Source organism: Nycticebus coucang, chromosome 14 (genome assembly GCF_027406575.1).
Source record: "Nycticebus coucang isolate mNycCou1 chromosome 14, mNycCou1.pri, whole genome shotgun sequence".
In the NCBI taxonomy this organism is placed as follows: domain Eukaryota; kingdom Metazoa; phylum Chordata; class Mammalia; order Primates; family Lorisidae; genus Nycticebus; species Nycticebus coucang.
This window is the reverse complement of record NC_069793.1, coordinates 67,940,528-67,957,507: the sequence shown is the minus strand read 5'-3', so window position 1 is coordinate 67,957,507 and position 16,980 is coordinate 67,940,528. Positions and strand designations below refer to the sequence as shown.

General features: G+C 37.7%; 1 protein-coding gene and 1 non-coding gene across 9 annotated transcripts in view; one reads left to right on the top strand and one right to left on the bottom strand.

The window, feature by feature from the left end:
* The window catches only part of XRRA1 (X-ray radiation resistance associated 1), a 99,041-nt gene that overhangs the window by 54,148 nt on the left and 27,913 nt on the right, over positions 1-16,980 (top strand). For 7 of the 8 annotated variants that reach the window (XM_053560113.1, XM_053560116.1, XM_053560112.1 and 4 more), the window contains one exon: positions 568-785. The exons of the other annotated variant lie outside the window; for it this stretch is intronic. In XM_053560113.1, the coding sequence (XP_053416088.1) occupies positions 568-785 (218 nt within the window). The remainder of the gene's footprint in view (positions 1-567; positions 786-16,980) is intronic. 8 annotated transcript variants of the gene reach the window in all.
* Positions 4,426-4,574, bottom strand: LOC128566189 (small nucleolar RNA SNORA62/SNORA6 family). The gene has a single exon (XR_008374479.1). It is a non-coding gene; the product is annotated as a small nucleolar RNA SNORA62/SNORA6 family (small nucleolar RNA).

Genomic DNA, 16,980 nt, shown 5'->3' with positions numbered 1-16,980 from the left:
GTCTGGGTTTAAATCCCAGCTTCACCACTTATCTCTGCTGTGGGGCCGCGGGTAAGTCATTTATTCCCTTTGAGCTTTAGCTCTTCTATAAAAATGGGCATCAGTCAGTAAAGCCATTTCTTATCACATGAGTAAATTAGAAGCAGTAAAGAGAAAGGAGAATGGGAGGAGATACTACCCCAAACAGGATCCTGACCCTGAGAGAAGAGACAAAAAAGAATTAGAGAAAGAAATTGAACTGCTGAGTTCTGGGTATTTGAAGTAAAGAAAACATTGACATTTAAATGGTCAAGCTTTAGATTTCCTAGAACATTTACTTTGGATTCAGCTGCTATTTTGTGCCAGGCCATTTACATATTGTCTCATTTAATCTTCACAAGAAATTTGAATGGTTAATGAATATCCCCATTTTAGAGATATGTTGAGGCCCAGAAAGAATAAGTCCCTGGTTCAGGATCATACAAAGAGAGTAAGAGTCCAAGCCTAATTCCATGTTTTTTCCCTAAAGTTTCTTGGTAAATATCCCTGAGGTATCATTATTGCTGTATTCATTTTCCTTAATTGAAGACTGAAGAAGTTAAGCCTGGACCAAAACAGGATTTTCCGGATCCCGTACCTACAGCAGGTTCAGCTCCGTGATGGATCAGGGGACTGGGTTTCAGGCAGGGGAAGTCCCCAGAAAGAACCCCAGTCTATGCTACAGCCCAAGTCATGGATGAATGAGATCTCAGAAGAGCAACCAGACTATACTGTACTGCCCATGAAAAAGGATATTGACCGGACAGGTGAGTGAGACCTCTCATTCCAGATTCTAGCCCCATAATGGAAATAAACTTTTGAGGGTTAATTCTGAAAGTCTGTGGCTCTGTGAGGAGATGCTGCTTTTAAGCTGAACTATTCAGTGAGATGAATATTTCAGTCACTTACCAAGTGGTTCTGTCAGTTAAGATGCTCTTGAAATTCAAATAAAGGTGGATACGTTTTTGTTTTGTTTTGTTTTTTATTAAATCATAGCTGTATACTTTAATGCATTTATGGGATACAATGTACTAATTTTATATAAATTTTATATACGGTTTGGAATGCTTACATCAAACTGGTTAACATAGCCTCCACCTCACTTACTTATTGTGTTAAGACATTTATACACTGCAGTTAATAAATTTGACATGTACCCTTGCAATATGCACCATAGGTGTGGTCCCACCAATTACCTCCCTTTATCTAACCTCTGCCCCTTCCCTCCCCTCCTCCTCTTGTTCCCTCCTTTATTCTGGGCTGTAGTTGTGTTTTATCTTTCATATGGAAATGTGGGTAATTATATATTGGTTTCATAATAGTACTGAGTATATTGGTCTATGTATCTGTTTTTATGCTAGTACCATGTTGTTTCGGTTACTATAACTTTGTAAAATAATTTGAAACTGGTTAGTGTGATGCCTCCAGCTTTGTTCCTTTTGCTCAGGATTACTTTAGCTATTTGGACTCCTTTGTGATTCTTTACTAATTCTAGGATTATTTATTTCTGTGAAGAATATCATTGACATTTTGATAGGGATTGCATTGAATCTGGAGGTCACTTTGGGTGGTACATACATTTTAACAGTATTAATTCTTCCAATCCGTGAGCAAGGGATAGTTTTCATTTTCTTGCGCATGTCCTCTTCAGTTTCTTTCATCAGAGTTTTCCTTGTAGCAATCTTCACTTCTTTGGTTAAATTTATTTCTAGGTTGTTTTTTTTTTCAACTATTAAAATTGGTATTGCTTTTTTCTTTTTTCAGATTTATTGATGTTAGAATATAGAAAAGCTACTGATTTTTGTATGTTGATTTTGTATCTTGCAACTTTAATTTGTCAGTATATTAGTTTCTAGGTTTAGAGTCTTTAGGTTTTTCTAAATATAAAACTATGTAATCTGAAAATAAGGATAATTTGACTTCCAGTACTGTCTAGTTTGGATGCCTTTTATTTCTTTCTCTTGCCTAACTGCTCTGGCTAATGACTTCCAGTACTGTATTGAACGAAAGTGCTGAAAGTTGGCATCCTTGTCTTGTTCCAGGCCATACTGGAAAGGCTTTCAATCTTTCCCCATTCAGGATTATATTAGCTGTGAATTTATCATATATTGCCCTTATCATGTTGAACTATATGTCCTTTCTACCCTCCCTTCCTCCCTCCCTTCTTTCTTTTTACAGAGTCTCACTCTGTCACCCAGGCTAGAGTACCATGGCATCAGCCTAGCTCACAGCAACCTCAAACTCCTGAGCACAAGCAATCCTCCTTCCTCAGCCTTCTAAGTACCTAGGACTATAAGCACCCACTAATTGTTCTGTTTTTAGTAGAGACAGGGTCTCACTCTTGCTCAGATTGGTCTCAAACTCCTGAGCTCAAGCAATCCTTCTGCCTTAGCCTCCCAGAATGCTAGGATTACAGGTGTGAATCACAACACCTGGCAGTATGTTCTTTCTGTACCCAATTTGTTGAAAGTTTTCATCTTATAGGGATGTTGAATTTTATCAAATACTTTCTCGGCATCTATTAAAATGGTCATATGATTTTTGTCCTCAATTCTGTTGACGTGATATCACGTTTATTGATTTGCATATGTCAAACTATCTTTGCATCCCAGGGATGAGTTCTACTTTATCATGGTGAATGATCTTTTTAATATGTTGTTGAATTCAGTTTGCTAGTATTTTGTTGAGTGTTTTTGTATTAGTGTTCATCAGGGATATTGGTCTGTAATTTTTCTGTGTGTCCTTGTCTGGTTTTGGAGTCAAGATAATAATGCTGGCATTGTAAAAAGAGTTTGGAAGTATTTCTTCCTCCTTATTTTTTAAAATAGTTGGAGTAGAATTGATATTAGTTTTTTAAATGTTTGGTAGAATTCGGCAGTGAAGCCATCATGTACTAGGCTTTTGTTTGATGAGAGACATTTTATTATTGTTTCTATCTTTTTTCTCATTACTGGGCATTCAAGGTTTCTATTTATTCACGTTTCAATCTTAGTTGGTTGTATGTGTCCAGGAATTGATCCATTTTCTCTAGGTCTTCCAATTTGTTGGAGTATAGTTGTTCATAACAGTCTCTAATGATCTTGTGTATTTCTGTTATCTATTGTAACATTTCCTTTTTCATCCCTGATTTTACTTGAGATTTTTCTTAGTCTAGCTATAGGTTTGTTAATGTCTATCTTTTTTATTTTTTTTTTGCAGTTTTTGGCCGGGTCTGGGTTTGAACACGCCACCTCCCGCACCCTACTCCTTTAAGCCACAGGCACCACCCTGATATCTATCTTTTTAAAAGAAAAACAGTGTTCCATTTTGTCGATCTTCTGTACTTTTTGTTTCAGTTTCATTTATTTCTGCATTTTATTATTTCTTTCCTTCTACTAATTTTGGATGTGGTTTGTTCTTACTTTTCCAGTTTCTTGTGATGCATTATTACATGGTTTATTTGGATCTTTCTATAATATATATTTTTTGAGACAGAGTCTTACTGTGTCACCTTCGGTAGGGTGCCGTGGCGTCACAGCTCACAGCAACCTCAAACTCTTGGGCTTAAGCAATTCTCTTGCCTCAGCCTCCCAAGTAGCTGGCACTATAGGCACCCACCATGACACTTGGCTATTTTTTTGTTGTCATTGTCATTGTTTAGCAGGCTCAGGCTGGGTTTGAACCTGCCAGCCCTGGTGTATGTGGCTGGCGCTCTAACCACTGAGCTACAGGCACCAATCCTATAATATTTTTTGATACAGGTATTTATTGCTATAACCTTACCCCTTAGTATTACTTTTTTTCTATCTCATTTTATTTTATTTTTTTTTAACTGATGTTTATTTTCTGCCAACCTTATCTCCATCTTATTTAAGAGCTTGTGAAGGAAAAGCTTAAGACCACTCAGTGGTTGTTCCTACCCATTCAGTAGCTTGAGCAGTGGGAGCTGCAGACCAGTCTTTAGTGGTAGGATGGGCGCTCTAGTCTTCAGTGTGGAACTGCTGAATAGGCACAGAGGGTACCAGTCTGCAACCTCGGGTTGAGTAGCAGTAAATTCAGGAGCTGGAACAGTCTATTCACCCCAAAATTCCTCCATGGTCACAGCTTCCTCAGAAGTAGCCTGCCCTTCCTTTTAAATCTCTTCAGGATTTCTATAGAAGTAGAGATCAGGCATGAGCTCCCACAAATGTTCACATGGAGATGGTGGCACATACGCAGAGAACTTCCTGGGCCAGTATCTACCACATTAGACCATCTAAGTGAGCTCCCTTTTAAGAATCTTATAGCAGGATTCATCAAGTTAGTCTGAAAACAGAAAAGCCAAGTAATGTCCAAGCAGAACAAAAAAAACAGAGAAAGGTAGGAGAAAACAGACCATTTTCAAATGTTTTCATCAATGTTCTTGATGTTGTTATGCATTAACATTATACTTGTAGCAAGGATTATTATCAAACTCCATTCATTGGGCCAGAGACTCTTGTGGTGTTAGTGAAAAACTTGCCTCTCATATTACACACTACCTATACTTCTGAGTTCATTGGCCAATCAGTGATCTTCTTTTATTTTAATAGTTTTGGGAGGTGTAAGTAGAATTACATATATTTATTATATAGTGGTGGAATCTGGGCTTTTGGTGTGTCCATAATTCATGTATATATTGAACTCCATAGGTAATTTTTTATCATTCACTCCACTCATCCTCTGCCCTCCTATGAGTTGCCAATGTTCATATACCACTCTTTTTATGTAGCCATAGCTTAATTCCCACTTATAAGCGAGAATGTGTGGCATTTATTTTTCAATTCCTGAATTATTTCACTTAGGATAATGTCCCCCAGTTCCATACAAGTTGCTGCAAAAGACATTATTTCATTCTTTCTTATTGCTGAGTAGTACTTCTTGGTATATATACATACCAAATTCTCTTTATCCACTGACAAGTGCTGATGAGCACTTAGGTTGATTCCATGTCTTTGTAATTGTGAACTGTGCTGCAGTAAAACATGTGAATGTAGGTATCTTTTTGATATAATAATTTCTTTTCCTTTGGGTAGATATCCAGTAATGGGACTGCAAGATCAAATGGTACATATGTACGTGTATTTGTTATTTTTATATCTTCATGGTGAAATGACACCATTATCATTATGACCTTCTTTGTCTCTTTTTAGTTTTTGGCCTAAAGTCTGTTTTATCCATTATAAATATATCTGCTCCTGCTCTTTTGGGGCTTCTATTTACATGGAATATCTTTTTCTGTTTCTTCACTTTCAGTCTATATGTGTCTTTATAGGTGAAGTGAGTTTCTTGTGAGTATCATGTAGTTGAGTCTTTATTTTTAATCCATACAGCCCCTATATGTCTTTAATTTGGAGTCCATTTACATTCAATGTTGTTATTGATAGGTAAGAATTCATGCCATTGTGTTATTTATTTTCTAGTGGTTTTGTAACTATCTTCTATCTCGTTTCCTTTCTTACTGTCTTTCTTTGTAGTTAAGTATTTTTCTCTGGTAGTACATTTTAATTACAGTGTGTCAATTGTTTTTGCTTTTTGGTTACTATGAGGCTTATAAAAAGCTTCCTTTAATTATAACAAGTTATTTAAAACTGATACCAACTTAACTTTGATCACACACAAAAAAGAAAAGACAAATGAACTGACAAGAACCTGTACACATTAACTCTCTTCTCTTCCCACATTCTGAATTTTTGATGTCACTATTTTCATCTTATTTATATTACCTGTCTTTTAACAAATTGTAATAGTTATTGTTATTTTTAATAGTTTTATTCTTTAGTGTTCTTAGTACAGATTTAAGTGGTTTACACACCACAATTACTATATTAGTCTGATAATTACATTAGGATCCTTGTATTTCAGTTTAAAGAACTTCCTTTACAAAGTCTTGAAGTAAATTTCTGGTAGTTATAAATTCCCTCAACTTTTATTTGGGGAAAGTCTTTATCTTGTCTTCATTTCTAAAGGATAGGTTTGCAGGTTAAAGTATTCTTGGTTGACAATAGTTTTCCCTTAAGCCCTCTGAATGTGATTCTCCTCCCTCCTGGCCTTTAAGATTTGTACTGAGAAGTCTGATATTAGGTATATTGGATCTCCCATCTATGTTATTTGCTTCTTTCCTCTTGCTCCTTTCAGATCCTTTCTTTGCCTTTGACCTTTGAGAGTTTCATTATAATATGTCATAGGCTAGTCTTATTTGGGTTGAATCTGATTGGTAAAAATCCTCCTATATCTGAATATTTCTGTCTTTCTCTAGGTTTGGAAAGTTTTATGTTATTATTTCTTTGAATATGCTTTATACCCCCTTTGTCTTTTTCCAATCGTTCTTTAACTCCCACAATCTAAACATTTGCTCTTTTGATGTTGTCCCATAGATCCTACAAGCTTTTTCATTTCTTTTCATTCTTTTTTCTCTTTTGTTTGTGTATTTTCAAGTAGTTTGTCTTTGAACTCACTGATTCTTTCTTGTTTGATCATTTCTGCTCTTGATGCTCTCTGTCACCTTTTTCATTTCATTCATTGTATTTTTCAGCTCCAGGATTTCTTCTTGATTTTTTTTTTAAGTTTTTATCTCTATTAAATCTCTCTGATATATTTCTGAATCGATTCTCTTTGTTTTATTAACATTCATTGCATTCCCTTAAAACAGCTATTTTGAATTTAAGAGGTTACATCTCAATCACTTTATTTACTTATTTATATTCCTTTTTTTATTTTTTAAATTTCAGATTAGTATAAGGGTACATATGTTTAGGTTACATCATTTGGGTTAGGTAAAGTCTGAGTTGTAGTTGAGTGCTTCACCCAGAAGGTGTACTATATACCCCTACATTTTACCCACTATGTGGAGCTCACTGAGTCCCCTACCCACCTTCTACTTTCCCCCACTTATTGAATTTTTTTGTTTTTGTTTTTGAGCCAGAGTCTCGTTTTGTTACCCTTGATAGAGTGTGGTGGCATCACAGCTCAAAGCAACCTCAAACTCTTGGGCTTAAGCAGTTCTCTTGGCTCAGCCTCCCAAGTGGCTGGGACTACAGGCACCCACCACAATTCCCAGCTATTTTTAGAGGTGAGGTCTCACTCTTGTTCAGGCTGGTCATCTCTATTCTTTTCCATAAATTTATGTCTTTGTTTTCATGCCAATACTGAAGTCGGCTAACATCATGGCTTCAGATTTATTTTTATTTCTTAGAATTGTATTAGCTATTCATGGTTTTTTCTGGTTTCATATGAAACAAATAACTATTTTTTCAAGTTCTTCAAAGTATAGTGTTGGTGTTTTAATGGGGAATGTGTTAAGTCTATAAATTACTTTGGGTGGTATAGACATTTTAACAATGTTGATTCTTCCCAACCATGAGCATAGTATATTCTTCCATTTGTTAATATCTTCTGCTATTTCTTTCCTTGGGGTTTCATAATTCTCTCTGTAGAGAGCCTTCACATCCTTTGTTAGGTGTATTCCAAAATATTTCATTTTCTTTGAAGCTACTGTGAAGAGTGTTGTGTCTTTGATTTAATTCTCAGCTTGACTGTTGTTGGCATGTACAAAGGCTACTGATTGGTGAACACTGTTTTTATACCCTGAGACATTACTTTATTTCTTGATCACTTGCAGGAGTCTTGTGATTAAGTCTCTGGAATTTTCTAAGTATAAGATCATATCATCTACAAAAAGCACAAGTTTGACCTCCTCTGTCCCCATTTGGATACCTTTTACACCTTTTCTTGCCTGATTGCATTGGCCAGTACTTCCAGCACTTTGTTGAATAATAGTGGCAAAAGTGGAAATCCTTGTCAAGTTCCAGTTTTAAGTAGAAATGCTTTTAGTTTTGCTCCATGAAGTATGATATTCGCTGTGGGTTTGTTGTAGATAGTTTCTGTCAGTTTAAGAAATATCCCATCTATGCCTATTAAGTGTTTTTTCAGAAAAAGATGCTGAATTTTGTCATATGCTTTTTCTACCTCTATTGAGAGGATCATATTGTCTTTGGTTTTGCTTCTGTTTACATGGTGGATAATGTTTATGGATTTATGTATATTAAACCAGCCTTGCATCCCTTGGATGAAGCAAACTTGTTCGTGGTGTATAATTTTTTTAATGTGTAGCTGAATTGTATTTGATAGGACTTTATTGAAAATTTTTGCATCAATATTCATTAATGATATTGGTCTATAGTTTCCCTTTTTTGTTGAGTTTTTTCCTGGTTTTGGTATCAGGGTGACATTTTTTTCATAGAAGGAATTGGATAGGGTTTCTTCATTCTCAATGTTTTGGAATGGTACAAGCTCTTCTTTGAAGTTTTGGTAGAATTCTGATGTGAAATCACCTGGTCCAGGATTTTTGTTGTTGAAAGCTTTTTTATTGTTGTTGCAGTTTTGGTGCTTGATATCTGTCTGTTCAAGAGTTCTGTTTCTTCCTGGTTGAGTCTAGGGAGGTAATGTGCTTCCAATAATTTGTCTGTTTTCTCCAAATTTTTAAATATCTGGGCATAGAGTTTTTTTTAGTATTCAATGATAATCTTTTGTATCTCTGTGGTATCTGTTATTTCCAAATTTTTGTTTCTGATTGAGATTAGTAGAGATTTTTCTGTTTCTAGTTAATATAGCCAAAGATTTATCAATTTTATTTATCTTTTCAAAGAACCAACTTTTTGTTTCATTAAATTTCCAAATGACTTTTTGTTTTTGATTTCATTTAGTTCTGATCTAATTTTTGTTATTTCTTTTCTTCCACTTGGATTGCAGTTGGATTGCTCTTCTTTTTCCAGGTCCTTGTGATGATTCATTAGACAGCTGATTTGTGCTCTTTTGGTCTTCTGGATGTGGGTGTTTAATGCAATAAATTTCCCTCTTAGTACTGCTTTTGCAGTATCCCATAGTTTTTTGATTTCATTTGTTTTTTTGTTTTTTTGTTTTTTTAGAGACAGTGTCTCACTTTATTGCCCTTGATGTGCAACCTCCAGCTCCTGGGCTTAGGCAATTCCTTTGCCTCAGCCTCCTGAGTAGCTGGGAACACAGGCGCCTACCACAATGCCCAGCTATTTTCTTGTTGCAGTTCGGCCGGGGCTGGGTCTGAACCCACCACCCTCAGTACATGGGGCCAGCATCCTACCAACTGAGCCACAGGCACTGCCCCTATCCCACAAGTTTTGATAGTTTGTGGCTTCGTTATCATTTTGTTTAAGGACTCTAATGATTTCCTTCTTTATCTCCTCCTTGACCAAGCTATATCATTCAGCAAAAGGTTTAGTTTCCATGACTTCATGTGGGGATATGTGTTTATGTTAGAATTGAGATCTACTTTTGTTCTCTCTCTCTCTCTCTTTCCTGTTTTGATAGTTTGTGGCTTCATTATTATTTTGTTTAAGGACTCTAATGATTTCTTTCTTTACCTCCTCTTTGACCAAGCTATATCATTCAGCAAAAGGTTTAGTTTCCATGACTTCATGTGGGGATATGTGTTTCTATTAGAATTGATATCTACTTTCATTCTCTCTCTCTCTCATTTTTTTTCTTTTTTTGAGACAGTCTCACTATGTCACCTTTGGTAGAGTGCCGTAGTGTCACAGCTCACAGCAACCTCAAACTCTGGGGCTTAAGTGATTCTCTTTCCTCAGCCTCCCAAGTAGCTTGGATTACAGGTGCCCACCCAAACATCCAGCTATTTTTTCGTTATTGTTGTTGTTGCAGTTGTCATTGTTTACCTGACCCAGGCCGGGTTCAAACCACCAGCCTTGGTGCATGTGGCCACTGTGCTACAGCACCGAGCCTACTTTCATTCTCTTGTGGTCTGTGAAGATACAAGATATAATTTATATATTTTTTAAATTTGTTGAGGTTTGATTTGTGTTCTAGGATATGATATATCTTATAGAATGATCCATGAGTTAATGAGAAGGACTTATCTTCAGTTGTACTGAGGTGGAATATTCTTTTTTTTTTAATATATACTTCATCTTGTTTACTTAATTATGTGTTAAGACATTTATACTCTATACTTAATAGATCCAACATGTACCCTTGCATTATGCACCATAGGTGTGATCCCACCATTCACCCTCCCTCGATCTGACCTCTCCCCTTCCCTCCTATCACTCCCTCCTCCCTCCTTCATCCTAGGCCATAGATGTGATCTTTTCTTCATATGAAAGTGTGAGTGATTGTAAATTGGTTTCATAATAGTACTGAGTACATTGGATATTTTTTCTTCCATTCTTGAGATACTTTAAGTAGGATATGTTCCAACTCCATCCATGTAAACATAAAAGAGGTAAAGTCTCCATCTTTTTTAAAGGCTGCATAATATTCCATGATATACATATATCACAATTTATTAATCCATTCATGGGTCGATGGGCACTTGGGCTTCTTTCATGACTTGGCTATTATGAATTGAGGTGCAGTGAACACTCTGGTGCAAATATCTTTGTTATAAAGTGATTTTTGGTCTTTTCGATATACACCTAGTAGAGGAATTGCAGGATCAAACAGCAGGTCTACTTTTAGATCCCTGAGTATTCTCCATACTTCTTTCCAAAAGGGATGTATTAGCTTGTACTCCCAACAGCAGTGCGGAAGTGTTCCCTTTTCTCTACATCCACGCCAACATCTGTAGTTTTGGGATTTTGTTATGTGAGCCACTCTTTTGGGAGTTAGATAATATCTCAAAGTGGTTTTGATTTGCATTTCTCTGATGATTAAAGATGATGAGCATTTTTTCATGTGTCAGTAGGCCATGTGCCTATCTTCTTCAGAGAAGCTTCTGTTCAAGTCCCTTGCCCACAATGAAATGGGATTACTTGTTCTTTTCTTATTAATAAGTTTGAGTTTTCTGGGCAGCGCCTGTGGCTCAGTCGGTAAGGCGCCGGCCCCATATGCCGAGGGTGGCAGGTTCAAACCCGGCCCCAGCCAAACTGCAACCAAAAAATAGCCGGGCATCGTGGCGGGCGCCTGTAGTCCCAGCTACTCGGGAGGCTGAGGCAAGAGAATCACTTAAGCCCAGGAGTTGGAGGTTGCTGTGAGCTGTGTGAGGCCACGGCTCTCTACCGAGGGCCATAAAGTGAGACTCTGTCTCTACAAAAATAAATAAATAAATAAATAAGTTTGAGTTTTCTGCAGATTCTGGTTATCAAACCTTTGTCAGAAGTATAACCTGCGAATATCCTCTCCCATTTTGAGGGCTGACTGCTTGCTTTACTTAATGTGTTCTTGGCTGTGCAGAAGCTTTTTAGTTTGATCAGATCCCAGTAACGTATTTTTGGTGTTGCTTCAATTGCCCGAGGGGTCCTCCTCATAAAGTATTCTCCCAGGCCAATTTCTTCAGGTGTTTCTCCTGCACTCTCTTCAAGAATCTTTATAGTTGGGCGGCGCCTGTGGCTCGAAGGGATAGGGCGCCCGTCCCATATGCTGGAGGTGGTGGGTTCAAAAAACCCAGCCTCGGCCAAAAAAAAAAAAAAAAAAAAAGAATCTTTATAGTTTCATGTCTTAAGTTTAAATCTTTTATCTAGTGAGAGTCAATTTTTGTTAATGGTGAAAGGTGAGGGTCCAGTTTCAGTCTTCTACAAGTCACCGCCAATTCTCCCAGCACCATTTGTTAAATAGGAAATCTTTCCCCCAATTTATATTTTTGATGAGCTATCAAAGATCAAATGATGATAAGTCGGGCGGCGCCTGTGGCTCAGTCGGTAGGGCGCCGGCCCCATATGCCGAGGGTCGCAGGTTCAAACCCAGCCCCGGCCAAATTGCAACAAAAAAATAGCTGGGCGTTGTGGCGGGCCCCTGTAGTCCCAGCTGCTCGGGAGGCTGAGGCAAGAGAATCACTTGAGCCCAGGAGTTGGAGGTTGCTGTGAGCTGTGTGAGGCCACGGCACTCTACTGAGGGCCATAAAGTGAGACTCTGTCTCTACAAAAAAAAAAAAAATGATGATAAGTGTCTGGGTTTGTCTCTTGGTTCTCATTTCTGTTCCATACATTTACCTCTCTATTTTTGTGCCAATACCATGCTGTTTTGATCACTATAGATTTATAGTATAGTTTGAAGTCTGGTAGCATGATTCCTCCTGATTTGTTTTTATTTCTGAGTAATGTCTTGGCTATTCAAGGTTTTTTTCTGGTTCCATATAAAATAAAGTACTATTTTTTCCAGATCTTTAAAGTGTGACAGTGGTGCTAAGCACATTAAATTTGTAAATTGCTTTAGGTAATATGGACATTTTAACAATGTTGATTCTTCCCAGCCACGAGCATGGTATGTTTTTGCATTTGTTAACATCTTCAGATATTTCTTTGCTCAGAGTTTCATAATTCCCTTTATAGAGATCTTTCACGTCCTTTGTTAGATAAATTCCCAAATATTTCATCTTCTTTGGCACAACTGTAAAGGGAATAGAGACCTTGACTGTTTTTTCAGCTTGACAATTATTGGTATATATACAAGCTGCTGATTTGTGAGTATTGATTTTTTATCCCAAGACACTGCTGTATTCCTTGATCACTTTTAAGAGTTTTGTACTTGGGGTGGGGCCTTGGTGTGTGTCACACTTTACGGGGGCAAGACATGATTGCAAGAGGGACTTTACCTAACAATTGCAATCAGTGTAACCTGGCTTATTGTACCCTCAATGAATCTCCAACAATAAAAAAAAAAAAAAAAAGAGTTTTGTACTTGAGTCCCTAGGGTTTTCCAGGTATAAAATCATATCATCTGCGAAGAGTAAAAGTTTGATCTCCTCTGACCTTATTTGTATACCCTTGATCACCTTTTCTTGCCTGATTGCAATGGCTAAGACTTCCATTACAATGTTGAAAAGCAATGGAGACAGTGGGCAACCTTGCCTGGTTCCTGATCTGAGGGAAAATTTTTCAATTTTTTATCCATTCAATATGATATTGGCTATGGGTTTGCTGTAGATCATCTCTATCAGTTTAAGAAAAATCCCTTCTATACCTATTTTCTTAAGTGTTCTGATCATGAAAGGATGCTGGATATTGTCAAAAGCTTTTCCTGCATCTATTGAGAGAATCATATGGTCTTTGCTTTTTAGTTTGTTTATGTGATGTATTATATTTATAGATTTATGTATATTGAACCAACCTTGAGACCCTAGGATAAAACCTACTTGGTCATGGTGTATAATTTGTTTGATATGTTGCTGGATTCTGTTTGCTAGGATCTTATTGAGTATTTTTGCATATATGTTCATTAAAGATATTGGTGTATAATTTTCTTTTCTTGTTGGGTCTTTTCCTGGTTTGGGGATCAGGGTGATATTTGCTTCATAGAATGTGTTGGGAAGTATTCCTTCTTTTTCCATGTTTCAAAAAGGTTAAGTAATATAGGAACTAGTTTCTCTTTAAGGGTTTGGTAGAATTCGGATGTGAAGCCATCTGGTCCCGGACTCGTCTTTTTTGGGAGATTTCGTATAGTTGATTCTATTTCAGTACTTGATATAGGTCTGTACAGCATTTCCAATTCTTTCTGATTAAGTCTGGGAAGTTGGCCTGCTTCCAAGTATTGGTCAATTTCTTTCGGATTTTCATATTTTTGAGAATAAAGTTTTTTGTAGTATTCATTAAGGATTTTTTTAATTTCTGAGGTGTCTATTGTTATTTCACATTTGTCATTTCTGATAGATGATATTAGGGACTTTAATTTTCTTTTTCTTTTTTTCTTTTTGGTTAGGTTGGCCGAAGGTTTATCAATTTTGTTGAATTTTTCAAAAAACCAACTTTTTGATTCATTGATCTTTTTGAATAATTCTTTTGTTTTCGATTTCATTTAATTCTACTCTAATTTTAGTTATTTCTCTTCTTGTGCTGGGTTTGGGGTTAGAATGTTCTTCCTTTTCTAGTTGCTTAAGTTGTCCCATTAAGTTACTGACTTCCTCTCTTTCTGTTCTCTTGAGAACAGAAAGGCTTGCAATGCTATAAATTTCCCTCTTAGGACTGCCTTTGCACTATACCACAGGTTCTGATAATTCGTGTCTTCATTATTGTTTTGTTCTTCATTATTGTTTGTTCTTCCTTCCTTAAGAAGGAAATTTGGCAATTTCCTTCTTAATCTCATCTATGACCCAGCTGTCATTCAGCATAAGGTTATTTAGTTTCCATGTCTCGGTATGAGTATGCAGATACCTGTTATTGGTGAGTTCAACTTTTATTTCGTGATGATCCGAGAAATATAAGGAATAATTTCTGTACTTTTAAATTTGCTGAGGTTAGACTTGTAACCAGTTTTGGAAGATGTTCCATGAGCTGAAGAGAAGAATGTGTATTCAATTTTGTTAGGATGAAATGTTCTGTAGATGTCTGTTAAATTCAGTTGTTGTATGGTGAAGTTTAAGTCCAAAATTTCTTTGCTTAGTTTCTTATCATAGGGTCTATCCAACACTGCCAAAGGGGTGTTAAAATCTCCAACTATTATGGTGCTGGAAGATACTAAATTGCTCATGTCTGTTAGGGTCTCCCTTATAAATTGAGGAGCATTCTGGTTGGAATGCTAACATTTATTAGCATAAATGTTAATAATTGGCATCTCGTCATGTTGAGTGTTTCCCTTAACAAATATAAAGTGACCATCCTTGTATTTCCTTACTTCTGTTGGTTACTTTTGTTGGTTTAAAGCCTAATGTATCTGCAAATAAAATTGCCACCTCTGGGTGGCACCTGTGGCTCAAGGAGTAGGGCGCCGGTCCCATATACCGGAGGTGGCGGGTTCAAACCCAGCCCCGGCCAAAAAAAAAAAAAAATTGCCACCTCTGCTTTTTTCTGATTTCCATTTGCCTGGATTACAGATGTTCATCCCTTTACCCTGAGTCTATATTTATCCTATAAGGTAAGATGAGATTATTGTATGCAGCAGATATCTGGCCTGAGTTTTTGTATCCAATCAGCCAACCTGTGCCTCTTAAGAGGACAATTTATGCCATTCACGTTAATTGAGAGTATTGATAAACCTGGTAATATTTTGAGTGCCAAGTTTTTCGAAAGTCCAGTGAACATTTTAAATCTTTTCACCACTGTGGAAATTGGGTTTTGGTCAAGAATTTCAGAGTGAGTTTCCTTTGGTAGTACAGCATCGTGCTGGTCATTATGGAGAATGGGTCTGAGAATATCCTGAAGATCTGGTTTGGCTATGGCAGATTTCTTCAGCGTGTGTATGTCATTAAAGTATTTAAGTTCTCCATCATAAATGAAGCTCAGTTTAGCTGGATACGGGATCCTGGGCTGAAAGTTGTTTTGTTTTAGGAGATTGAAGGTCGATGACCATCCTCTTCTGGTTTGAAAAGTTTCAGCAGAGAGATCTGCAGTCATTCTAATATTCTTCCCCTTGTAGGTTATGATTTTCTTACATCTGGCTGCTTGCAGGATTTTCTCCTTCATATTAACTTTGGCAAAGTTAATTACAATGTGTCTAGAAGATGCTTTATTTGGATTGAATCATGCTGGGGTTCTGAAACTGTCTGCTATCTGAATTTCAGTATCTCTTGCCATGCTTGGGAAGTTTTTCTCAATTATCTCTTGGAGTAGAGTATCTCTGTCTTTCAGACCATCCTCTTCTCCTTTAGGGATTCCTATAAGGCGAATGTTTGCTCTTTTGGAGTGGTCCCACAATTCTCTCAGGAAATGATCCATTTTTGCTCTTCACTTCTCTTCATCTTTGAGCATTTGGGAGCGTTCAAAAGCTTTGTCTTCAATGTCAGAGATCCTTTCTTCTGCCTGCTCCATTCTGTTACTGAGGGATTCTACTGTATTTCTCAGATCTTTGAGGGATGCAAGTTCTTGCCTCAATGTGTCAAAATCTTTGGTGATTTTGTCTTTGAATTCATTGAATTCTTGAGACAACTTTTGAATTGCTCCTTGAATTTCTAATTCCAATTTTACCTCCATTCTGTTAATCTTATTTGCAATCCAAATTCTGAATCGATTTCTGATGTCTCAGCCATTTGTTTATGAATGGGATCTTCTGTTGTGTCTCCTTTGTCATTCATTGGGGGAGTTGATCTACTCTGATTGTTCAAGTTGCCAGAGTTTTTCCACTGATTGCGCCCCATGATTATTTTTCACCATTTTGCTAGAGAAGCTGGTAAGGTGAAATTGAATTGAGGGCTCCTGGAGTTGTAATTAACCAGTCTTTTACCAAAGAACTGGGACTGGTGATTGCAGCTTTTCCCATTCAGAGGTCCCATTCAGTACTACAGCCTGAAACTCTGGTGACCTGCTTGGTGTGGCTCTGACTTGTATTCAGCTAGTCTCTGTCCAATCCTAGTGAATCAGTGGCTTTGGGCTAAAATCTCAGCTGTGGCAATATATAAGCAACTAATACATCCTGCCCCCCACCCTCAGGCAACAACTGGAAGAGGAGGGTCCCTTACTCCCACAACAACACAACCAGGGTACAACCTTGGTGGGTCCCCAGGTGATTGGCCCAGGTCAAGAGTTCCAACCCAATTGTCCTGGTCAATACAAACACTGATCAGGTGGGAGAGTTCAAAAGGTGTTCAGCATCTAGGCAGTGGGGGTCCACTGGCAGCTCAAGTGTAACTCACTCCGGTGTTCTGTGGAGTCAGAAAGGCTTGCCCAGCAAAATAGTCCAGAGGGGCTGGTGCCTCCTTCCCCACCTTGCACCTCCATCACACCCAGATACTGGTAGCCCCACAGGGCTGTGGCCCAGTTCCCTCCAATGAGCAAATATGCCAGGGATTTGGCCCTGCCAAAGTTAGAGGGCAGTCAACACCTCGTTGGCCAAGCGACCACACTCTGCCACCAGATGGCTGGGGAAGTTAAAGTCTGATTACTTTGGGTGCTCAATAGAAACTGGGGAGTGTTCCACCTGAGCTCATTCCAAACCAGAGGTTAACAAAGCAGCAAATGTTTTTCGCCCTCAGAGACTATGCCTCTGCCCCAGCCACTCTGCTCCTCTGGTATCCCTGCAATGCAAGATCTAGCTCCCTCCAGCAGT